Raw genomic sequence first — 24,357 nt, forward strand, 5'->3', positions numbered from 1 at the left:
CCACACGAGTGATTCGTGTGCAAAATCCCCCGGAGACTTATTGAATTGAAGACAGTGATGCGAGTGACGCCCCGACCCTCGTGGGAACGGGTTTGAACGGTGTCGCGACGAGGTCAGCCTCCAGTGAACACACCGCGGTTAGGGTGGGCTGAATCGCCACCATTGTGCCAATTCGACGATTAGCGTGAGCAGTTCCCCTTTTCGGGACATCCTGACCAAAAAGGAACTTGTGCCAGAGTGGATAACGGGGAGACGCTTACGGAATCGAACTAGCTTCCCGCCACGAAGTACCATCCCACGAGGACAGTCAGTTTCCCGCCGAGCTCAACAGCAAATTATCCTGCCACAGCAGAAGCATCCTGCCTGGACGAGGGACCCGCGCCTATTTGAAGACATCCCCTCAACCAGCAGAAGTCTCCTTGAGAGGGCAGCAAGTATCGACACAGTGGTATTATTAGCTAGATGTTAAAAAGGTTGCGCAGGTTAGCTAGGCACATAATAGAAGTAAATTTTGATTAATTCCTAAGGAAAACTTCTAAGAGTTAGAGTTGCAGGCCAATAATGTTTGATTGTAGAAATAATCTTGATCATTAAAACTCACAATAGGATGATCTGTTTGATTAGCCTAGGTCTGTGCTTTGATTGAGTTGTCCCACACCCCCTTTTTTGAGTTATATACACGCGCGCCGAGAAGGGAGCGCGCGTGGTCCCGGTCGGTGACTCAAATCTCCTGGACTTCGGCTTCCCACTGCAGCTATCCATCCCCCTTCACCCATCCCCTGAGGTAGGAGTATTTCCCACGCACCCACATCCACCACCTCCTCCTTCCACTGTCCAGGGATTTTGTGACACTGCACTCTCCAACCTTAGCTTACCCCTCACTCATACCGACAGACTATCAACTCGTGACTGACAGGTCAAGCCTAGCCGTTGTTGACTCACTATATCAAATCATGCCGGCCAGCATCCTGTCCGAAATCAACTGCACCAACAACCCTACCCAGAAAACAAAGACGATATCCTAAGAACCTTTTAGTTTTTGATACTGAAGCAGAAAACCTAGAAGCAAACCGCCAAACATTTTACAACTTCTGGAAATACAGAACGAAGTCCGAAAATAAACGAAGCGAAACTCAAAACGGACTAGCGGTGCCGAAGTCAAGGCATTCAGCCATTCACCCCTACAACTACTACTGTATAAGGAACTCGTTTAATCTTCGCGGCTGTGCTTTAACGCCAAAAGCGTGATGTTCCTACTTGAATTTGTGAGTGGAATCAAATAGCAGTTATGTAGCTTAGTGTATGTATAAGGTGTTCGGTTTTGACATTTGCTACACTTCGATGCCCATTTCGCAGTTTATTTGGCACAGAGCAGGTAAACGTGTGTGTGGGTATTATAAAGATATTTGGAAGTCTCGCATCTACAGTTCTTACATATGTCATCGGATAACTCTTACCATACTGATTATTTTGAACCCCATATATAGCGATTTTTTTAAGGGTGAACATTTATATTTACAATGAGTCAGTTTAGGTCGTCTCAACCTCGATTATTGTTAATATCATCATGGTATAGCTTTATCGTACTGTGTATTTTTAACCCAAATATAAGTACCGCAAAATAATAGTAATGTCAGTAGCATTTTTTTAGTTGGGTTAAATGCCAGAATCGTACAAACAAATTTAACATGAAACATGTTGTCCAATAGCTCTTAACCTAATATAATCTAACCTAACTTTATAATAATAATGTTTATTTGGCAATAAATCTAATACATCAAATACAGATAATGAAAAAACACAGTTTGAAATTACAATTATAATTGCCTTGGATAACACAAAAAAGCATGTGAGCTTGTTTCCATTGTGGTCCTCATTAGACTGTTATTCTGCACAAAGTTTACAGAAGACAACATATGCAGGGGTTAAGGGGACCAGAAACAGTCATGAGTAGTACCAGTCAGTACATATATTACACCTAAACATTATTTTAGATTTGCTAATGCTAATAAAATGTTCATAACACATAGGGTTGAGACCAAAATTTGAGCACCAACATAATAAAGGAACATGGCATTATGCATCTGGAACAACAGAATCTGAGAATGGTACTAAAACTAAAAGGTACCAAAACAGTATGAGTGAGTACCATATCAGAGTAGCACCATTAGTGATATACTACATTATTCTATTGCTGTAGCAGCATGTGTAGTACTATAAAGAGGGTCCATCCCAGGGTATGAGTATCAAGTTATATGTGTTGTGGGCCATCAGCAATATCAACATATATGTATTTTGAATTTATAGTGCTACGTGGCAGTTTGGGTCACATTAATTAATTACAAAAATTATGTATACTTCAAGATTGAGTGGGCAATTACACATTAGTTTGAGCACCAGGAAGTGAATGTATATTATAATCTGTAATACCAGAAGTAGGGTACAGGGGCCCAATATTGGTATGAGTAAAACAACAATTACCTTCTTACCTAGTACCCTGTTTCAACAGACAATTATTATGATCAGATCATAACTGTTCTCAGACCATACCTGAAATAACCAAATTATGACAAGCCAAACAAAGGTAGACACCAGTTTTGAGCATCAAATATTGTTGTACTACACTAAATCTTTCAAGTACAAAAAGGTAAAATCAGAACAGTTATGAGTGAATGCAGATTTGGATGGTATTACTCATGGAGTCTGATACCTCACTAGACTAGTACTGTAGTACATAAAATCAAGATTGTTCTTGGTCCATAGCTGAGACATATAGTAATCTTGACTTGTTTCTTGAAAATAAATTTGCTATCTGACTGCTGGACAGGTAGTGAGTTGCATAATTGAACTCCCATGAAGTGAAAGCTGTTGTTTGTGAAAGAACCAGCATGAGTTACAATAAATGACACTTGACTGTTCCAAGTTCAGTTCTCAGCAGTTAATGTAAAATTACAATTCACATATGAAGGAGCATAATCATGAATGACATTGTAAACATGGTTTAGTTTCAGCTGCTAGACACGAAATTTTACAGGTATCATTCCCACTTTGCTAAATTCTTCTATGCCAATATGACTACATTGAGGTAAATTTAGCATGAATCTAGTTATCTTATTTTGTGCAGCCTATAGCTGTGACTTTTTTTTTTTTTTTTTTTGCTCAGATTACTGTACCAAGAGCTACAAGCATAATGAAAGTGATGCTGTATCACAACTGAGACCAGAAGCATCTTTGTTTCCATATTAAATTTCTGGTCTTTCTGTATAAAAATGTAACCTTATGTGAACACTTGGATACAATCTTATCCATTAAGGCATTCCCTGAAAGGGACTGATCTAAAGGTATTCCTAGATAAGTTACCTCTTGTTTTGACTCCAAGACATTACCCCCACATCTGACCTGTATACAGTGGTGTTTCCTGAGGTTAGGTTTGGATGCAAAGACAATACTTTCAGTTTTACCAAGGTGTAAAGACAGCTTGTTATCTATGAGCCAGTCGTGGACTGATGACAGTACAAAACTCAGGGCCTCTTCCATTTCAACTGGGTCCCAACCTGAGACAATTAGTTTGGAGTCATCTGCATAGAGCAGTAACTTACAGTTCACTGCACCTGGCATGTCATTGGTATAGACCAGGAACAGAAACATCTCCAGAGTTGAACCTTGTGGCACACCACATGTTATCTCTCTGTCACCTGAGCAGGCTCCATTTACCTGTCCAAGTTGTTTGTGTCCTGTAAGGTAGGACTTGAACCAGTCAGTATAACCTAAAAATAGTCTTTGGTTGTCATTCTGATTTATGAGTAAGATTGCCACGGCAGAAATTTGTCACATAGCTTTAATTATAACTCATTTAAGACTTCTCACTGGGTAACCAGAACTCTATTTATAAGCTAATTTCACCAGCTTGTTTTGGTGTTGGTTGATAGAGGGGCTGGGGTGGGGGTGGCAGTGGATGAGTCTAGCCTACCCAACCCAATGTAGGTATAGGTGGTGACAGGTTCAATTCAGCCGGTAAGGTAATGTATTTTTTACTTAAGGGTGTCAGAAATAATTATTTTATAGCTTTATCCATAAGATCTTAATACTAGTTTTGCTACAATTAACTTGTGTATATCATGAAAAATAAAAAACAAAAGTAGCAATACAAATCAGTATCAGATTCACATGAATCACATGATGAAACATTAATATCCAACTAAGATTCAGTTCTTCAAGTCACTTGTGCACCTTGTCTTGCTGTGAGACATGGATGCTGAATGTTTGAATGTGGACTTGGAAAGGTGTCTTGATGTTTTTGGCTCTAAGTACCTTTGGAGAATGTGTATCACTGAGATGACTTGGTATCAAATCAGAGACTATACTGTGAGATTCAGTCTAAGGCCGTTAACAACATAATTCATGAACATCAACTCCAAGTATGTGGGCATGTGGCACATTTCCTTGATGTTGATCCTTATCAAAGGTATGTCTTCACAAGAGAAAACCCTTGATGAAAGCGATAAAAGAGGCGCCCACAAAACTCATGGCTGGGGCAAGTTGATGAAACCTGTTGAGAGTTGTTTGGAGTGAGAAAGGTGGCTTCACTGGAGCTTACTCGAAGAGACCACAGGGACTGGCGCCGGGATGTGAGTTAAGCAATGTGCTCCCTGGCGTATGCCCCCAATTGATGATTGTTGATGATGACAAGGAAAGTATGGATTATATCTCTATAATTGCTTAGATTAATATTATAATGTTTTGCTAAGATAATAACATAGGAACACCACTAACCAGTGTATCTTAAATGATGTGGCTTCCATCATTTATTTGAGTCAGATAAGTGAGATGAACTGAATATGTCTTCCAAGAGGAGGTCCTATTTAGATTCAGGTCTTGTGAAGCAAACACAGAACGTTATGGTGTTATATTAAGATAGACTCCTGTGACCAGCTTGGCTATATCCCACTTCCAAATCTTATGACCAGATGAGAAAGCTAGAGCAAAATTTGAGTCATTCTGTTTGTAGTGGCATAAATAGGCATGTAGCTATTGGATGATATTCAGAGCATTTCTAATAAAAAGGTAGAATGCAGTATATCATAGCACCATATCTGTTTGTGTTTCTACCGATTCTATGTTAGGTGATGGTATGTAGAAAGAGTCTGTTTAGGTACAAAGGGTCTGTATAAGTACATAGGGACTTGACTATGAAATGATTTGTGTAGAAAACATCCACAATCTTATTATTACACAATCTCAGAGTTAGATGTCAATCATATACAGTAATTACATTTTCTTTTTCTAGGATGAGAGTATCAACATTTCTTTGGAAGAGCCATCCAGAAATTCCATGTTTGTCATACAACGAAGAGGACCAGGTGTGATATCTGTAGCACATCTATCTCACAAGACCTCTTACATATCGCATGATGACCACTGTAGCGAAGCCTTTCCAACAGGACATGTGCAATGCAACTTTCTTAAGTAAGGGTCATTTCAAATGTCGTATGACTGACAGTGTAGAGAAACAATTTCAGTGTAACCTGTGTGATGCAGCCTTCTCAAGAAAGGGTGACCTCACACATCATGTGTTGAATCACCATGGAGGGAAGCCTTTCCAGTGTAACCTGTGTGATTCAGCTTTCTCTCTAAAGGGATCTCTCAACTCTCACATAATGACCCACACAGGAGAGAAACCTTTTCAGTGTAACATGTGCGATGCAGCTTTCTCACGAAAGCCTAACCTCAGTCGTCATATGATGACCCACACTGGAGAGAGGCCTTTCCATTGTAACCTGTGTGATGCATCTTTCATAGAAAAGTGTGATCTGAAACGTCACATGATGACTCACACTGGAGAGAAGCCATTCCAATGTGACCTGTGCGATGCAGCTTTCTCACATAAGAGTTATCTCAGAGATCATGTGATGACTCACACTGGAGAGAAGCCTTTCCAGTGTGACCTGTGTGATGCAGCTTTCTCAAAAAAGAATCGTCTCAAAAGTCATATGATAATCCACACAGGAGAGAAGCCATACCAGTGTGACCTGTGCAGTTCTGCTTTCTCTAGAAAGGATGGTCTCACAAAGCATATGATGACCCACACAGGAGAGAAGCCTTTCCAGTGTAACCTTTGTAATGCAGCTTTTTCACAAAAGAGTTCTCTCAAAGATCACATGGTAACTCACACAGGAGAGAAACCATTCCAGTGTAGCCTGTGTGATGCATCTTTCTCTCAAAAGGGATCACTCATCTGTCACATAAGGACCCACACTGGAGAGAAACCTTTCCATTGTAACCTGTGTGATGCAGCTTTCCTACAAAAGAGTGACCTCAACCGTCACATGATGACCCACACTGGAGAGAAGCCTTTCCAGTGTGACCTGTGTGATGCATCTTTCTCACAAAAGAATTATCTCAAACGTCACATGATAACTCACACTGGAAAGAAGCCATTCCAATGTGACCTGTGTGCTGCAGCTTTCTCACAAAAGAGTTATCTCAGAGATCATTTGATGACTCACACTGGAGAGAAGCCATTCAAGTGTGACCAGTGCCTTGCAGCTTTCATAAAAAAGAATCGTCTCAAAAGTCATATGATAATCCACTCAGGAGAGAAGCCATACCAGTGTGACCTGTGTAATTCTGCTTTCTCTAGAAAGGGTGATCTCACACAGCATATGATGACCCACACAGGAGAGAAGCCTTTCCAGTGTAACCTTTGTAATGCAGCTTTCTCACGAAAGTGTTTTGTCAAACGTCACATGGTAATTCACACAGGAGAAAAAGCTTTTTAATATGATCTGTGTTATGTAGCCTTTTCCAAAGTGATTTTAAATGTCATGTGATGACCCACACAGGAATGAAGCCTTTCCAATGTGAACTGTGTGATGCTGCTTTATCAAGAAAGGTTATCTCAAACTGCATATGATGACCCATACTTGAGAGAAGCCTTTCAAGTGTGACATATGCAATTTTGATTTTCAAGAGAGGGTGTTCTCACATGGCATATGATAACCTGCACTAGAGAGGAGTCTTTCAAGTGCAACCTAGGTGATGCAGCTTCCTCACAAAAGAGTTGTATGTCATGTGATGTCCACAGGATAGAAGCCTTAGGAGAATATTCATCTCAAATGTTATGTGTTTACCCACTCTTGAGAGAAACCTTTCCAGTGTGACTTATACAATGTAGGTTTCTCACAAAAGGATGATCTCAAATATCACATGATGACCAGTGATATGGAATATTCTCACAAGAAAGTGGTCTGAAATTACATATGATGTCCCACATGGAGAGAAGCTTGTCTACTATGACCTGTGGAATGGAGCTTTCTCTTGAAGGAGTAATATCAAATGACATATAATGATGAACATAGGAGAGAAGCCTTTCCATGTGACCTGTGCAATGTAGCTTTCTCATAAAGGAGTAATGTCAAATGAGATATGATGATCAACACAGGAGAGAATACTTTCTAGTGTGACTTGTGTGATGCAGGTTTTTCATGAGATGCTTTAAACAATTACATGATAACTTGTGCAAGAAAGAAACTTTTCTAGTGTGACATTGTGTTGCACATTTCTGACTAAAGACTCGATATGTGTGGGGAGACAATCAATATATTCAAAATCAGACCTTTGGCATTCGAGGCAGAAATGAATGTGACATATTTAGAAATAAATATTTGGCTACCAAGTACTTTCTATACAGGTCTGTATGAACAAGTACTGTATGAAATTATTATAATTTAATGATCCTGTAATAAAGTCATACATATACCAGTGGAATTGTTTTAGTGAATATTTAATAGGACTGGAAAATCTAAAATCTGTTCAACTCAATTTATATCTGATATGTTAGAGAAAATGTGGAATGCCACTTGATCTGTACAAAAGAAATAAATGAAATAGTTTAATGAATGATTATAGTGTCATTTGTTAGTAATGTGAAACTTCAGAATAAAAAAAAATATATATATACTGTTTTGTTATAATGCCTAAACACATGTCTTACAGGCCAGACTTAGCTTATCACTTGTTGTTTTAATCCATATCCATGACATAAAACTGTATTTGCCTACTTGTATATTGGAAAGGAGCAATGGTCATTGGGTCCTGTCTCTTACTTTCTAATTTATCATACCTAGCCTCAAATTCATGCACAGTACCAAGCAAGTCTATCCTTGCTCTCTAATTTTATTTAGATTTGAATTGTGCATTGATTGTACATTAGGTAAATGCAAGGGCATGTGCTGGAGATTGGAAATGGTTAAAGAAAATGGAGAAAAATGAGAGATAAGCCAGTTGTCTGCTCATGGCACTGTGCTTGTTGCAGGATCAGAAGAGGAATTGAAGAATTTAGTGATAGAGTTTGGGAATGTGTGTAAAAGGAGGAAGTTGAAGATAAATGTGCATAAAAATAAGGAGATGCGATGTACAAGGTGAAAGGATGACAGCAAATTGGAAGTGAGCATTAAAGGAGAGTCTGCAGATAGTGGATAGCTTTAGATATTTGGGGGAGTATGTGGCAGGATAGGAGTGGAGGTAGAATGTAGATTGAGTGAACCAAGTACATTTGGGAATGGCTGCTAAGAGGAGGTTGTGCCAATAGCACTGTATGGGATTAAATGTCTGAGAAATGTGGTAAGGGTTACTAGGCTGGATAGAGTGAGGAACGAGATGAGGAGAGCAAGGGTGGAAAAAGGAACTGAGAGGTGGGGTTGATGAACAAATATTAAGATAGTTTGGATACATGGAAAGAATGAAGAAAGATTAGTAAATTGGGTGTACAAGGCAGAGGTGGATGAAGTGAACATGAGGGGTTTACTGAGGATGAGATGGATGGATGGGGTAAAAGGGGCATTGAGTAAGAGGGGGATGTCTGTTGAGGAAGAAAGGGAGAATAGAACATATAGGGGTGAGTGGAGAATGGTTGTGTATGGATGATACTATGATGTATAGAAAGGAGTGGGTCGGGGATGGGAGGGTTAAGGAGTGGTTATGTGAGAATATTTTGAAGCAGCCCAAAGAGAATTCTCCCCATCTTTTTTTGCATGAGGGGACAGAAAGGGGGGGATCAATTAAATGAAGTGGCCTTGCTGTGTCTTGCTGCATTGCTTCTGACCCAAGGCAATGGGCGAAATGCAGGGATGACCCATCATCCAGTAGGAGCCAAGAAAAGAGGGAGAGAAGGGTGGTGAATGGGAGTGGAGTGAGTGGGGATGAAGTGGGTGGGAGTGGATTTATGCCTTTTAACTCTGGGTACCTCACCTTGTAAAGGGGAAAAAACTTGGTATTTGTATGTATATGTATATATTTGGAAATTATTTCTCTGCATCCTTTAAACAAAGTCTTATTTGTTCTCATGGCATCTTAAAGCCCTTCTATCAATAATCAAGAGATATCTTCTCTCAGTGTAGTCCATCCTATTAAGTAACCTGAATACTGTAATGATATCACCTCTTTCTCTTCGATCTTTCAAAATTGGTGGTCCCAGTGCTTTTAGTCTTTCCCCATATGATTTATCTACCAGGCATGTCATTCAATAGTTACAATACATTGTTTATGGCACTGCCTGACTGGCTGGCCTACTGCTTACACATGTTAACAAAGTAAACATGATAGATAAAATTAAACAAATAACACATAGAATAGCTGTAGGAAATACAAGGAAACTCAAGAAAATATAAAACTTCACACACATTATCAATTACAGAGATCATAAAGGAAGAATAATGAAAGTCTGGATTTCATAAACAACATGGTGCATGCTGGATTTATTGATGGATAGTCTATAGGGACTTTGGGCATGGAGGGAACCTGTAGAGTTTTGCTCAGCCTATCAATGATGGGGGTTACATATACTGTACACTAAATACATAGAGGAAATATTTAAATGTGTTTGAGATGAAATGTCTAAGAAGTATGGTAGGGGTGGGGAAAAAAGCAGGAGTGGAAATAGCGATGGCTGATGAGAGAATAAATGAAGAAAGATTAGTAAAAGAGGTGTGGAAGGCAGAGGTGGAGGGAATGAACCTGTGGGGAGACCAAGGATGAGATGGATGGGGTGTAGGGGTCATTGAACAAAAGGGAAATTTGTTGAAGAAAGGAGAAGGCAGGATATAGGAATGAGTGGAGAGTGACTATACTGATATTGTTATGGAAGAAAGAGAGGGGCGGGGTGTGGGCAAAGGTGTGTTATTTGTTAATGTGTTGCGGGTGATGAAAAGTCTCGTCTCTTTTTCAATGAGAAACTTGGAAAACCATTGTTAATGAGAATCTGTTTAACACGCGATATAACGAAGTGGAAATTTCCCCAAGAGAAGCAGTTCTTATATGTGCGTCGAAGATATGCCCGAATGACACTAAGTTTACAGCACTGGGGGCATTTACTTGTTGCATTCAGGCATCTTCCGGTATCAGTCTTTTTCCTGTAAACAGTGGCCAGGCATTTGTTGTCTTCAGAGTGGATGAGGACGTCAAGGAACGGAATTTTGTTGTGTATATTGAGTTCATATGTGAAGTGTAGTACAGAGGATGTTTCCATGGCTTGCTGTGTGTGAATATATATATATATATATATATATATATATATATATATATATATATATATATATATATATATATATATATATATATATATATATAATATATATGAGGAACCTGCGTGCAAAATGATCAGGGGTAACGTTATACAGTACAAAATGCAATAATGCTTATGGAATACAGATATGGTAAAGTGCAAGGCGGAGTACGTATAAGGGAACTGCGTAGATCTAACGACGCACGTAAACTATCACGTAGAACAATAACGTAATGACTAAGCAGAGTACACACATAAAACTTTACTCTAAAAGGATAAACTACAACATATACTATTTAGGGAATAATTACTACTTATACTACAAAGAGAAGAATTACTACATATACTCCCCCCTCCCCCCACTAGAGTGGAGCGCATGGAAAAGGGTCAATAGAAAAAGTCAGATTGATCACGGAAGCGGACAGTCCTGCCCGAACGGGTCGCGCAGGGAAGGATAGGAGAAGGAAGGCAAGGAGAGTCAGCCGTGCTCGAAGTGGCCGAGTCAGTGACGTCGGTCATGGGAGCTGGGCTGGGTACTGGGACGTCATTTATGCTAGACTAATTCCGACTAGTGATATGAAGAAAAGTCTGTTTTAATCGATCTATGGAAACCGATGTTTCACCCTGAGGAAGACTGATGAAGTACTTAGGTTCACGTCGGAGAACGCCATAAGGACCAGAGTACGGAGCCTCGAAACTCTTACGAATTCTGTCAACTCTCACCCAAACTTTAGAGCAAGAATGAAGGTCATGAGGCACGTATGGTTGAGGTAGTGTGCGACAGTCACTGGACGCAAGGTCATGAAATTGATGGACTGCATTTCCTTGACAAGGTGGAGGATGGTTGCGTCATCCGACGTGGCGATGTGTTCCTTAGTGATGGCAACGGAAGGACACAACATATGAGCGCCGGTAACCGCGGTAAATGGGGAAAAATTAGTGACGTCAGGCGTCAAGCGGTGGCCAAGGAGGACTATGGGTAAGGAATAGAACCAGTTATCCTGCCTAGCGCAAAGAGTAGATTTAAGAGAGCGGTGATAACGTTCAATCATTCCGTTAGCTTGGAGGTGATAACTAGTAGTACGCATATGGTGAAAATCAATGATACACGAAAGCTCAGAGAAAAGTTCGCTCTCGAACTGGGAACCTCTATCCGTGATGACGTGAAGTGGGACACCAAAACGACATATCCATCCACTCATAATGAAATTGCAACTAAAGTGGCAGTGGTGTCAATGAGGGGGATCGCTTCAGTCCAACGAGTCGCTCGGTCGTTGCAAGTCAATATTTGTATGGAAGAGGATAAGGATAGTTAGGGAAGGTAGCAAGTGGCATTGGTCCAAAGATATCAATGTGCACTGATTGGAAATTGTCAGTAGGAGTAGATATAGGTGAAACAGGTGATGAGGTGTGTCGCGTAATCTTAGCTTGTTGACATTCTCTGACGAATTTCTTCACATCTTTGTTAGTGCATGACCACAGCCCTTCTTATATGATGTGCCAGCCTCCCCCACCTCCTCCTACCCATGTGAGGACCCTGAATGGCCAGGACGTTGTTTCACTAACTTAGAGGTGGACACCAGGATGGGAAAGGTTATGCAAAGAAGAGACTACGTTATTTCGTAAGGATATCGGGACAAAATGTCGAGGAGTCTTGGTGGAGGTATCGCACCAAAGTGTCAAGTTAGAGGGTAAGGTGAACTTAGTCTAGACTCACAAGTGTCAAATTTATAATTTGTTTCCTGTCTTTGAGCGATATCACTAGTCAAAACCATCGAGTGGTACAGCACATATTGGATGCGATAAGCAATATGCGACGACATTGTTGTCACCGCAGATGCACAGTACTCAGATATTCAGAGATGACGGAGAGTTGTCGTTGTCGTCTGTGAGATTTAGCAAGAGACTTGGAGTGAAAAGCTGCCACTAGAGTTTTGTGGTAAATGAATAGGGTAACTGTAAGGCCATCAATGAAGGACTTAAGATGCAAAACTGCGAGAAAAAAAATTAGCCAATAGTTCGCGGCCGTAGGTAGAGTTAAGATGTGTGTCTGACAGTTTGATTGAGTAAAAACTCAGGGGCCTTGGTTCCCTGTCTTTTAAACAATGTCCACCTTCAAAGTGTCTCACATGGATTGTTTGTTTTAATCATTTTATTACGCTCAAAGAGCGGCAAGCCTAGTACATAGGTAATTAACTATTTACATGAAAATCGTGACTCATAGGACACGCTGTTCGACTGAGGTGGCAATTCGTGGTCAAGTACAAATTTTCAGAGGTTGGGACACAGTGGTGGAGGACACGGTATACAATCAGTGGCAATAACAGCATGTATAAAACAATCACAGTCAACAGTATACTCACATGGACTGACGCAGCTGTCCAACCTTAGGTTACCTCTCACTCATACCGACAGACTATCAACTCGTGAGTGACTGGTTGTTATCGCTCCTACTAAATAACGCCCGGTAGCGATTTCCTATAGTGCCTGGGCGTTGTGTAAGCCTGTTTTTTCAGTTCGAATGGTTCATATCATATGAATGATTCGTCTTCTAGTGAATTCACGAAAAAAAATCGTTGAATTTAGCAGGTCGCTGTCGGGCGTTAATTAGTACTACCTGGTTAAGCCTAGCCGTTGGTGCCGCACTATATCAAGTCAGGCCTGCCAGCATTGTCCGAAACAAACTGCTCCAACAACCCTACCCAGAAAACAAAGACAATATTCTAATGAAAATTTAGTTTTCGATACTGAAGCAGAAAACCTAGAAGCGAACCGCCAAACATTTTATAACTTCTGGAAATACAGAACGAAGTCCGAAAATAAACGAAGCGAAACCCAAAACGGACTAGGGGTACCGAAGTCAAGACATTCACCCCTACAACTACAGTACTACTGTATAAGGAACTCGTTTAGTCTTCGCGGCTATGCTTTGTTAACGGCGAAAGCGTGAGATTCTTACTTGAATTCGTGAGTGGAATCAAATAGCAGTTATGTGGCTTAGTGCATGGATAAGATGTTCGCTTTTGGACCATTTCGCAGTTTATTTGGCACGGAGCAGTGTTAGACGTGTATGTGTGTCTAGTATAAAGATGTTTGGAAGTCTCGCATGTACAGTACTTACCTATGTCATCGGCTAACTCTTATCATTCTGAGTATTATGAGTCCTATATATAAGTGCCGCATATTGATAATAAAATAGCGATTTTTAAATAAAGTTAAGAAGGGTGAACATCTATATAATGAGTCAGTTTAGGTCGTCTCAACCTCGATTCTTATCATTATCATGGTATGGCTCTATCGTACTGTATATTTTGAATCCCAAATATATATTGCAAAATAATAGTAATGTCAGTAACTGTTTTTTAAAAATTGGGTTAAATGCCAGAATCGCACAAACTCATTTCACATGAAACATGTCCAAAAGCACTTATTCTAATATAATCTAACCTAACTTAGTAATAATAATAATGTTTATTTGACAATGAATACAGATAATGAAAAAATACAGTTAATGAAAAAACCACATAGTTTGAAATTACAATTACAATTGCCTTGGATAACACAAAAAAAGCATGTGAGCTTATTTCCATTGTTGTCCTCATTAGACTGTTATTCTACACAAAGTTTACACAGACAACATATGCAGGGGTTAAAGGGACCAGAAACAGTCATGAGTAATACCAGTCAGTACACATATAACCCATAAACATTATATTTGCTAATGGTAATAAAATGTTCATAACACATAGGGTTGAGACCAAAATTTGAGCACCAACATAATAAAGGAACATGGCATTATGCATCAGGAACAACAGAATATGAGAATGGTCCTAAAAGGTACCAAAACAGTTTGAGTGAGTACCAGATCAGAGTAACACCATTAGTGATATACTACATTATTCTACTGATGTAGCAGCAAGTGTGGGACAATAAAGGGGTCCATCCCAGGGTATGAGTAAATATCAAGTAATATGGGTTGTAGGCCATCAGCAATATCAACATATATTTATTTTGAATTTATAGTGCTACATGGCAGTTTGGGTCACATTAATTAATTACAAATTAATTAATTACAAAAATTACCTATATTTCAAGACGGAGTGGGCAATTACACATTAGTTTGAGCACCAGGAAGTGAATGTTCATTATAATCTGTAGTACCAGAAGTAGGGTGCAGGGGACCAGTACTGGTGTGAGTATAACAATGACATTCTTACCTAGTACCCTGTTTCACCAAACAACTATTATGATCAGATCATAATTGTTCTCAGACAATACATGAAATAACCAAACTATGACAAGCCAAACAAAGGTGGAAACCAGTTTTGAGCATCAAACATTGTTATACTACGCTAAACCTTTCAAGGTCAGAACAGTTATGAGTGAATGTAGATTTGGATGGTATTACTCATGGAGTCTGGTACCCCTCACTAGAGTAGTAGTACATAAAATCAAGGCTGTTCTTTGTCCATAGCTGAGACATATAGTAATCTTGACTTGTTTCTTGAAAATAACTTTGCTATCTGACTGCTGGACATAGGTAACGAGTTACATAATTGAACCCCTGTGAAGTGAAAGCTGTTGTTTGTGAAAGAACCAGCATGAGTTACAATAAATAACCCTTGACTGTTCCGAGTTCAGTTCTCTGCAGTTAATGTAAAATTACAATTCACATATGAAGGAGCATAATTATGAATGACATTGTAAACATGGTTTAGTTTCAGCTGCTAGACACGAAATTTTACAGGTAGCATTCCCACTTTGCTAAATTCTTCTATGCCAAAATGACTACATTGAGGTAAATTTAGCATGAATCTAATGATCTTATTTTGTGCAGCCTATAGCCAAGACTTTTTTCTGCACTCAGACTACTGTACTAAAAGCATAATCAAAATGATGCTGTATCATGACTTGAGACCAGAAGCATCTTTGTTTCCATATTAAAGTTTCTGGCCTTTCTGTATAAAAATGTAATCGTATGTGAACACTTGGATACAATCTTATCCATTAAGGCATTCCCTGAAAGGGACTGATCTAAGGGTATTTCTAGATAAGTTACCTCTTGTGTTGACTCCTAGATATTACCCCCACATCTGACATGTACACAGTGGTGTTTCGTGAGGTTAGGTTTGGATGCAAAGACAATACTTTAAGTTTTACCAAGGTGTAAAGACAGCTTGTTATTTATGAGCCACTCCTTGACTGAAGACAGTTGAACACTCAGGGCCTCCTCCATTTCAACTGGGTCCCAACCTGAGACAATTAGTTTGGAGTCATCTGCATAGAGCAGTAACTTACAGTTCACTGCACCTGGCATGTACAAGTTGTTTGTGTCCTGCGAGGTAGGAGTTGAACCAGTCAGTATAACCTCAAAATAGTCTTAGGTTGTCATTCTGATTTATGAGTAAAATTGCCACAGAACACAAATTTGTCACATAGATTTAATTATAACTCATTTGAGACTTCTCACTGGGTAACTGGAATTCTATTTATAAGCTAATTTCACCAGCTTGTTTTGGTGCTGGTTGTTAGAGAAGCTGGGGTGGGGGTGGCAGTGGATGAGTCTAGCCTACCCAACCCCATGTAGCTAAAGGTGGTGACAGGTTCACTTAAGCTGGTAAGGTAATGAATTTTTTATTTAAGGGTGTCAGAAATAATTATTTTATAGGTGCATCCATAGGATCTTAGTACTAGTTGTGTTACAATTAACTTGTGTAAATCCTGAAAAATAAAAAAACAAAAGTAGCAATACAAATCAATATCAGATTCACATGAATCACATAATGAAACATTAACAGTCTACTATGATTCAATTCTTCAAGTCACTTGTACTCTCTGTCTTGCTGTGAGACATGGATGCTAAATGTTTGAATGCGGACTTGAAAAGGTATCTTGATGTTTTTGGCACTAAGTACCTTTGGAGAATGATTGTGTATTACTGAGATGACTTTGTATCAAACCAGAGATTATACAGTGAGATTCAGTCTAGGCCAGTTAACAATATAATTCATGAACATCAACTCCAAGTATGTGGGCATGTGGCACATTTCCTTGATGTTGATCCTAATCAAAGGTATATCTCCACAAGAGACAACCCTTGATGGCTGGGGCAAGTTGATGAAACCTGTTGAGAGTTGTTTGGAATGAGAAAGGTGTCTTCATGGGGTGCTTACTCGAAGAGACCATAGGGACTGGCGCCGGCATGTGAGTTAAGCGATATCCTCCCCGGTGTATGCCCCCAATTGATGATGACAAGAAAAAATATGGATTATACCTTACAATTGCTTAGATTAATTCTATTTATTATGTTTTGCTAAAATAATAACATAAGAACACCACTAACCAGTGTAGATTAAATGATATGGCTTCCATCACTTATTTGAGTCAGATGAGTGAGATGAACTGAATATGTCTTCCAAGAGGAGGTCCTATTTAGATTCAGGTCTTGTGAAGCCAAACATGGAATGTTATGGTGTTATATTAAAATAGACTCCTATGACCAGCGTGGCTATGCCCCACTTCGAAATCTCATGACCAGATGATAAAGCTAGAGCAAAATTTGAGTCATTCTGTTTGTGGTGTCATAAATAGGTATGTAGCTATTGGATGATGTTCAGAGCATTTCTAATAAAAAGGTAGAATGCAGTATATCATAGCATCACATCCGTTTGTGTTTCTACCTATTCTATGTTAGGTGATGACATGTAGAAAGGGTCTGTGTACATAGGGACTGAGTATAAAATGGTTTGTGTAGAAAACATCCACAATCTTATTATTACACAATCTCAGAGTTAGATGTCAATCATATACAGTAATTACATTTTCTTTTTCTAGGATGAGAGTAACTATCAACATTTCTTTGGAGGAGCTATCCAGAAATTCCATGTTTGTCATACAACGAAGAGGACCAGGTGTGATATCTGTAGCACATCTATCTCACAAGACCTCTTAAATATCGCATGATGACCACTGTAGCAAAGCCTTTCGAACAGGACATATGCAATGCAGCTTTCTCAAGTAATGGTCATTTCAAATGTCATGTGACTGACACAGTAGAGAAACAACTTCAATGTAACCTGTGTGATGCAGTCTTCTCACAAAAGGGTGACCTCACACATCATGTGTTGAATCACCATGGAGGGAAACCTTTCCAATGTAGCCTGTGTGATACAGCTTTTTCTCACAAGGGAGCTCTCAACTGTCACATAATGACCCACACAGGAGAGAAACCTTTTCAGTGTAACCTGTGTGAAGCAGCTTTCTCACGAAAGCCTAGCCTTAACCGTCACATGATGACCCACACTGGGGAGAGGCCTTTCCATTGTAACCTGTGTGATGCATCTTTCATAGAAAAGTATTATCTCAAATGTCACATGATGACTCACACTGGAGAGAAGCCATTTCAATGTGACCTGTGCAATGCAGCTTTCTCAAATAAGAGTTGTCTCAGAGATCATGTGATGACACACACTGGAGAGAAGCCTTTCCAGTGTGACCTGTGTGATGCAGCTTTCTCAAAAAAGAATCGTCTCAAAAGTCATATGATAAGCCACACAGAAGAGAAGCCATACCAGTGTAACCTGTGCAGTTCTGCTTTCTCTAGAAAGGATGGTCTCAAAAAGCATATGATGACCCACACAGGAGAGAAGCCTTTCCAGTGTAACCTTTGCAATGCAGCTTTCTTACGAAAGAGTTATCTCAAAAATCACATGGTAACTCACACAGGAGAGAAACCATTCCAGTGTAGTCTGTGTGATGCATCTTTCTCTCAAAAGGGATCAATCATCTATCACATAAGGACCCACACTGGAGAGAAACCTTTTCAGTGTAACCTGTGCGATGCAGCTTTCTTAAAAAAGAGAGGCCTGGACTGTCACATGATGACCCACACTGGAGAGAAGCCTTTCCATTGTGACCTGTGTGATGCATCTTTCTCACAAAAGAATTATCTCAAACGTCACATGATAACTCACACTGGAAAGAAGCCATTCCAATGTGACCTGTGTGCTGCAGCTTTCTCACAAAAGACTTATCTCAGAAATCATTTGACGACTCACACTGGAGAGAAGCCATTCAAGTGTGACCTGTGTGATGCAGCTTTCTCAAAAAAGAATCGTCTCAAAAATCATATGATAATCCACTCAGGAGAGAAGCCATACCAGTGTGACCTGTGTAATTCTGCTTTCTCTAGAAAGGGTGATCTCACACAGCATATGAAGACCCACACAGGAGAGAAGCCTTTCCCGTGTAACCTTTGTAATGCAGCTTTCTCACGAAAGTGTTTTCTCAAACATCACATGGTAATTCACACAGGAGAGAATCCTTTCTAATATGGTCTGTGTTATGTAGCCTTTTCCAAAATTATTTTAAATGTCATGTGATGACCCACACATGAATGAAGCCTTTCCAATGTGAACTGTGTGATGCTGCTTTATCAAGAAAGGTTATCTCAAGTTGCATATGATGACCCATACTTGAGAGAAGCCTTTCAAGAGTGACATATGCAATTTTGATTTTCAAGAGAGGGTGTTCTCACATGGCATATGATAACCTACACTAGAGAGGAGTCTTTCAAGTGCAACCTAGGTGATGCAGCTTCCTCACAAAAGAGTTGTATGTCATGTGATGACCTGCACAGGATAGAAGCCTTAGGAGAATATTCATCTCAAATGTCATGTGCTTACTCACTCTGGAGAGAAGCCTTTCCAGTGTGACTTATGCAATGTAAGTTTCTCACAAAAGGGTGATCTCAAATATTACATGATGACCCACACTGGAGAAAGGCCACCTGTGCAATGAAGCTTTCTTATGAAGGAGTAATGTTAAATGGTATATGATGATCAACATGGGAAAGAATCCTTTCTAGTGTGATTTGTGTGATGCAGTTATTTCATGAGATGCTTTAAAGAATTACATGATAACTTTTGCAAGAGAGAAACTTTTTCAGTTTATATTGTGTTGCACATTTCTGAATAAAGACTTGATATGTGTGGGGAGACAATCATTAGATTCAAAATCAGACCTATGGCATTCGAGGCAGAAATGAATGTGACATATTTAAAAATGTATGTTTGACTACCAAGTTCTTTCTATGCAGGTCTGTATGAACAAATACTGTATGAAATTATTATAATTTAGTGATCTTGTAATAAAGTCATACATATACCAGTGGAATTGTTTTAGTGAACATTTAATAGGATGGAAAATCTAAAATATGTTCAACTCAATTTATATCTGATATGTTATAAAAACAGTGGAATGCCACTTGATCTGTACAAAAGAAATAAATGAAATAGTTTAATGAATGATTATAGTGTCATTTGTTAGTATTGTTAAACTTCAGAATAAAAAAAATATATATACTGTTTTGTTATAATGCCTAAACACATGTCTTACAGGCCAGACTTAGCTTATCACTTGTTGTTTTAATTCATACCCATGATATAAAACACAGTGTATTTGCCTAATTGTATATAGGAAAGGAGCAATGGTCATTGGGTCCTGTCTCTTACTCCTCAGTTATAACTAGCCTCAAATTCATGTACAGTACCAAGCAAGTCTATCCTTGCTTTCCAATTATATTTAGATTTGAATTGTGCATTGATCCAGCTTGGGCTATTGCAAGTATTTATACATATATATGGAAATCTGGAAAGTAGTAGAGCCTATGTTAGAATTAGGAATGGAGAGAGCAAGTGTTTTGAGGTAAAGGTGGGACTTAGCAAGGGATGTGTCATGTTGCCATGGCTGTTCAATTTATACATGGATGAGATGGTACATTAGGCAAATGCAAGGGTATAGGCTGGAGATTGGAAATAGTTAAGGAAAATGGAGAGAAATGGGAGATAAGCCAGTTGTTGTTTGCTGATGATACTGTGCTTGTTGCAGGATCAGAAGAGGGGTTAAAGAATTTAGTGATGTAGTTTGGGAATGTGTGGGAAAAGAGGAAGTTGAAGATAGATGTGGGTAAAGTAAGGTGATGAGATGTACAAGGTGAAAGGATGATAGCAAATTGGAAGTGAGCATTAAAGGAGAGTGCAGGAAGTGGATAGCTTTAGATACTTAGGGGAGTATGTGGCAGGATAGGAGTGGAGGTAGAATGTAGATTGAATGAATCAAGGACGTTTGGGAATGGCTGCTAAGAGGAGGTTGTATGAAGGGGTGATTGTGCTGATGGCACTCTATGGGGCAGAAACATGGAACATAAGAGAGGAAGAGTTTAAATGTGTTTGAGATTAAACGTCTGAGAAATGTGAAAAATGAGATGAGGAGAGCAAGGGTGGACAAGGAATTGGGAGATAGGGTTGATGAAAGAGTGTTACAATAGTTTGGACACATGGAAAGAATGAAGAAAGATTAGTAAAATGGGTGTAGAAGGCAGAGGTGGATGAAGTGAACATGAGGGGTTTACTGAGGATGAGATGGATGGATGGGGTAAAAGGGGTATTGAGGAAGAGGGGGATGTCTGTTGAGGAAGAAAGGGAGAAGAGAGCAGATAGGGGTGAGTGGAGAATGGTTGTGTATGGATGATACTGTGATGTATGGAAAGGAGTGGGTGGGGGATGGGATGGTTAAGGAGTGGTTATGTGTGAATGATATTTTGAAGCAGCCCAAAGGGAATTCTCCCCATCTTTTTCTGCATGAGGGGACAGAAAGGGGGGATTAATTAAATGAAGCAGCCTTGCTCTGGATGTGCTGTGTCTTGCTGCATTGCTTCTGATCCAGGGCAATGGGCAAAATGCAGGGATGACCCATGATTGAGTAGGAGCCAAGAAAAGAGGGAGAGAAGGGTGGTGAATGGGAGTGGAGTGAGTGGGGATGAAGTGGGTGAGAGTGGATTTATGCCTTCTGACTCTGGGTACCTCCCTTGTAAAAACAAAACAAAAAAAACTTGGTATATATATATATATATATATATATATATGGAAATTATTTGTTTGCATCCTTTAAACAAAGTCTTCTTTAATTTGTTCTCATGGCATCTTAAAGCCCTCCTATCATTAATCAAGAGATATCTTCTCTCAGTGTAGTCCATCCTATTAAATAACCTGAATACTGTAATGATATCACCTCTCTCTCCTTGATCTTTCAAAATTGGTGGGCCCAGTGCTTTTAGTCATTCCCCATATGGTTTATCTACCAGGTATGCCATTCAACAGTGTCAGTACATCGTTCATGGCACCACCTGACTGGCTGGCCAACTGCTTACACGTCTTAACAAAGTAAACATAGATAAAATTAAACAACACATTGAATAGCTGCTGGAAATACAAGGAAACTCAAGGAAATATAAATCTTCACTCACACATTAATTACAGCAAATATAAAGAAAGAATATTGAAAGTCTTGATTTCATAAGCAACATGGTATCTGCATGCTGAAGATGAAGTTTAGAAATTTTACTAACACAAAAATGGGCAATAAAAGTTGTACCAGAATTGGGACATTTGCCTTACGAAGAGAGGTGTTGCCAGTTGGTCCTTCAGACAATCGAAGAGAAGTGTAAGAAGGGACATGATTTGTAGCAAATAAAAGGCGAAGTGTGTGAGGGTTTTAACCTTTCTACAGTTAAATGTAGCCTTTGCTGAACCATAATTGCTGTGCAGTGGGGTTCAGCCTTGCTACATGCATGAGGGATAGTCAAACCCTGCAGGAGACTTTGGACTTATTGATGGATAGTCTACAGGGACTTTGGGCTTGGAGGGAACTTCTAGAGTCCTGTTTGGCATATCAAGGATGGGGGTTATATATACACTAAATACATAGAGGAAATGTTTAAATGTGTTTGAGATTAAATGTCTGAGAAGTATGGTAGGAGAGGAAAAAAGCAGGAGTGGAAAAAGAGATGGGATGGTGTGGAAGGCAGAGGTGGAGGGAATGAACTTGTGGGGAGACAAAGGATGAGATTGATGGGGTGAAGGGGGCATTGAGCAAAAGGGGAATGTGTTGAGGAAGGGAGAAGGCAGGATATAGGAATGATTGGAGAGTGACTGTGTACTGATATTGTTATAGGAAGGGAGGGGTGGGGAATGAGGTGTAGGGGGTGCTTATGTGTGATATTTTGACACAACCCAAATGAATTTCTCCCATTTTTTTTTTCCTGTAAGAGGGGGATTCTCTGATTAAGTAATAGAGGGTTGACCTATCATCCTTGAGGAACTAGGGTGAGAGGGGGGAAAGGGTGTTGGATGGGAGGGAGCAGGTATGTGCATTTGACTTGGCTACCTCCCTTGTAAGGGGGAAAAAGCTCCTGGTATTTAGAAATACATAGCATTTACACACAGGGTTTACAAGTATTGTTACAATAAAACTTTTAACCCATTGTTGGAGAAAAGAAATATAGAACCCCTGTATCATTATGGTCATTCTCCTCTGTACTGATTCTAGTGAACTGATGTCCATTCTATAAGATGGAAACTAAAACTGTACCGCATAGTCAAGGATGGGTCTAATTTATGGTAGATAGAGTTTGGTAATAACCTCTGCACTTCTATTCATATCTGTCCTAGCAATGAAACCTAATGCTCTGTTAGCTTTATTCCTGGTGCTGCACTATTCCTGAATTTAAGATCAGGACTCACAAGAACTCCCAAACCTCTCGCACTCGGTTTTTTCTAAAAACATGTTATCTAAACTATATATGTTTTTGGGGCTGTGAAGCCCTACATTTGACACACTGCACTTTGAGATATTGAAGTCCATTTGCCATTTCACTGACTGTGAAGAATTTGCTAAGATCATCCTGCAGAATCTTGGCATCATCTCCTGACCTAATTAGGTGTCTTATTTTGGTGTCGTCCGCAAACTTACTAACATTACTGTACTACTAATACCATTGTCCAAGTCATTTATGTACACAATGAACTATAAGAGACCCAAAACTGAGCCCTGGAAACTCCACTAGAAACACTCCCCCATTTGGATTTTACACCATGGTGACCTGCAGTTTTCTGTCACTGATCCAAGCTCTAATCCATTCTAACACTTTACCTCCTATGCCATGGGCTTTGATTTTATTTAGTAGTCTCTGGTGGGGCACCTTGTCGAATGATTTGCTAAAGTCAAGGTAAATAACATAATGATAATAATAATAATAATTTTATTTGGCAAAGAATATACATGAAGTAGATAATGACAAGAAGACATAATTCAAAATAATAATTGCAATTGCCGAGGATAACACAAAAAAGCATTTAAGCTTATTTCCATTGTGGTCCTCATTAGATTGTTTTTCTACACTAAGTTACACTGACAACATACTGTACGTAGGGGGTTAAGGGGACCAGAGACAGTCATGAGTAATACCAATCGGTACACATATGACACATAAACATTGTTATAGTTTTGCTAATATTAGTAAAATGTTCGAAACACGTAGGATATTGAGACCAAAACTTGAGCACCATCACAATAAGGAACATTGCATCGTGCAAAGGAACAACAAAATAATGCTAAAAGGTAACAAAACAGTATGAGTACCATATCAGAGTAGTACCATTAATGATATACTACATTATTCTACAGCTGTATCAACATGTTATAGTGAATGCTACATTGCAGCTAGGGTCACCTATTAATTAATTCTAAATTTTACCTGTACCTCAGGATGGAGTGGGCAATTAGTATGAGTACTAGGAAGTAGTACATTATAACCTGAAGCACCAGAAGTAGGGTACAGGGGACCAGTACTCTTATAAGTAAAACAACAAGGAGATTGAGGGAAAAGTCCAATTACCTTGTTGCCTGGTGCCCTGATTCACCAGGCTTGTATTATGGTCAGATCATAACTGTTCTCA

At 39.4% G+C, this 24,357-nt stretch overlaps 2 protein-coding genes across 5 annotated transcripts; both read left to right on the forward strand.

The window, feature by feature from the left end:
- Positions 1 to 1,052: 1,052 nt before the first annotated feature.
- Positions 1,053 to 7,931, forward strand: LOC143037591 (uncharacterized). 2 transcript variants are annotated; one of them, XM_076206050.1, is made up of 2 exons: positions 1,053 to 1,265; positions 5,288 to 7,931. In XM_076206050.1, the coding sequence occupies exon 2, from the start codon at positions 5,409 to 5,411 to the stop codon at positions 6,777 to 6,779; it is 1,371 nt and encodes a 456-aa protein (XP_076062165.1). In that variant the 5' UTR covers positions 1,053 to 1,265; positions 5,288 to 5,408; the 3' UTR covers positions 6,780 to 7,931. The 2 variants fall into 2 exon arrangements, with proteins under 2 accessions (XP_076062165.1, XP_076062166.1); XM_076206051.1 differs by having other exon boundaries at positions 1,246 to 1,375.
- A 3,184-nt stretch (positions 7,932 to 11,115) lies between these two features.
- On the forward strand, positions 11,116 to 19,898 carry LOC143037592 (uncharacterized). 3 transcript variants are annotated; one of them, XM_076206054.1, is made up of 2 exons: positions 11,116 to 11,540; positions 17,396 to 19,898. In XM_076206054.1, exon 2 carries the CDS (start codon positions 17,521 to 17,523, stop codon positions 18,889 to 18,891), a length of 1,371 nt encoding a protein of 456 aa, XP_076062169.1. In that variant the 5' UTR covers positions 11,116 to 11,540; positions 17,396 to 17,520; the 3' UTR covers positions 18,892 to 19,898. The 3 variants fall into 3 exon arrangements, with proteins under 3 accessions (XP_076062169.1, XP_076062167.1, XP_076062168.1); XM_076206052.1 differs by lacking the exon at positions 11,116 to 11,540 and adding an exon at positions 12,768 to 13,528; XM_076206053.1 differs by lacking the exon at positions 11,116 to 11,540 and adding an exon at positions 13,522 to 13,629.
- Positions 19,899 to 24,357: the final 4,459 nt, after the last annotated feature.

This window comes from Oratosquilla oratoria, chromosome 22 (assembly GCF_046742065.1).
Source record: "Oratosquilla oratoria isolate Oo_2021 chromosome 22, ASM4674206v1, whole genome shotgun sequence".
Lineage (NCBI taxonomy): Eukaryota > Metazoa > Arthropoda > Malacostraca > Stomatopoda > Squillidae > Oratosquilla > Oratosquilla oratoria.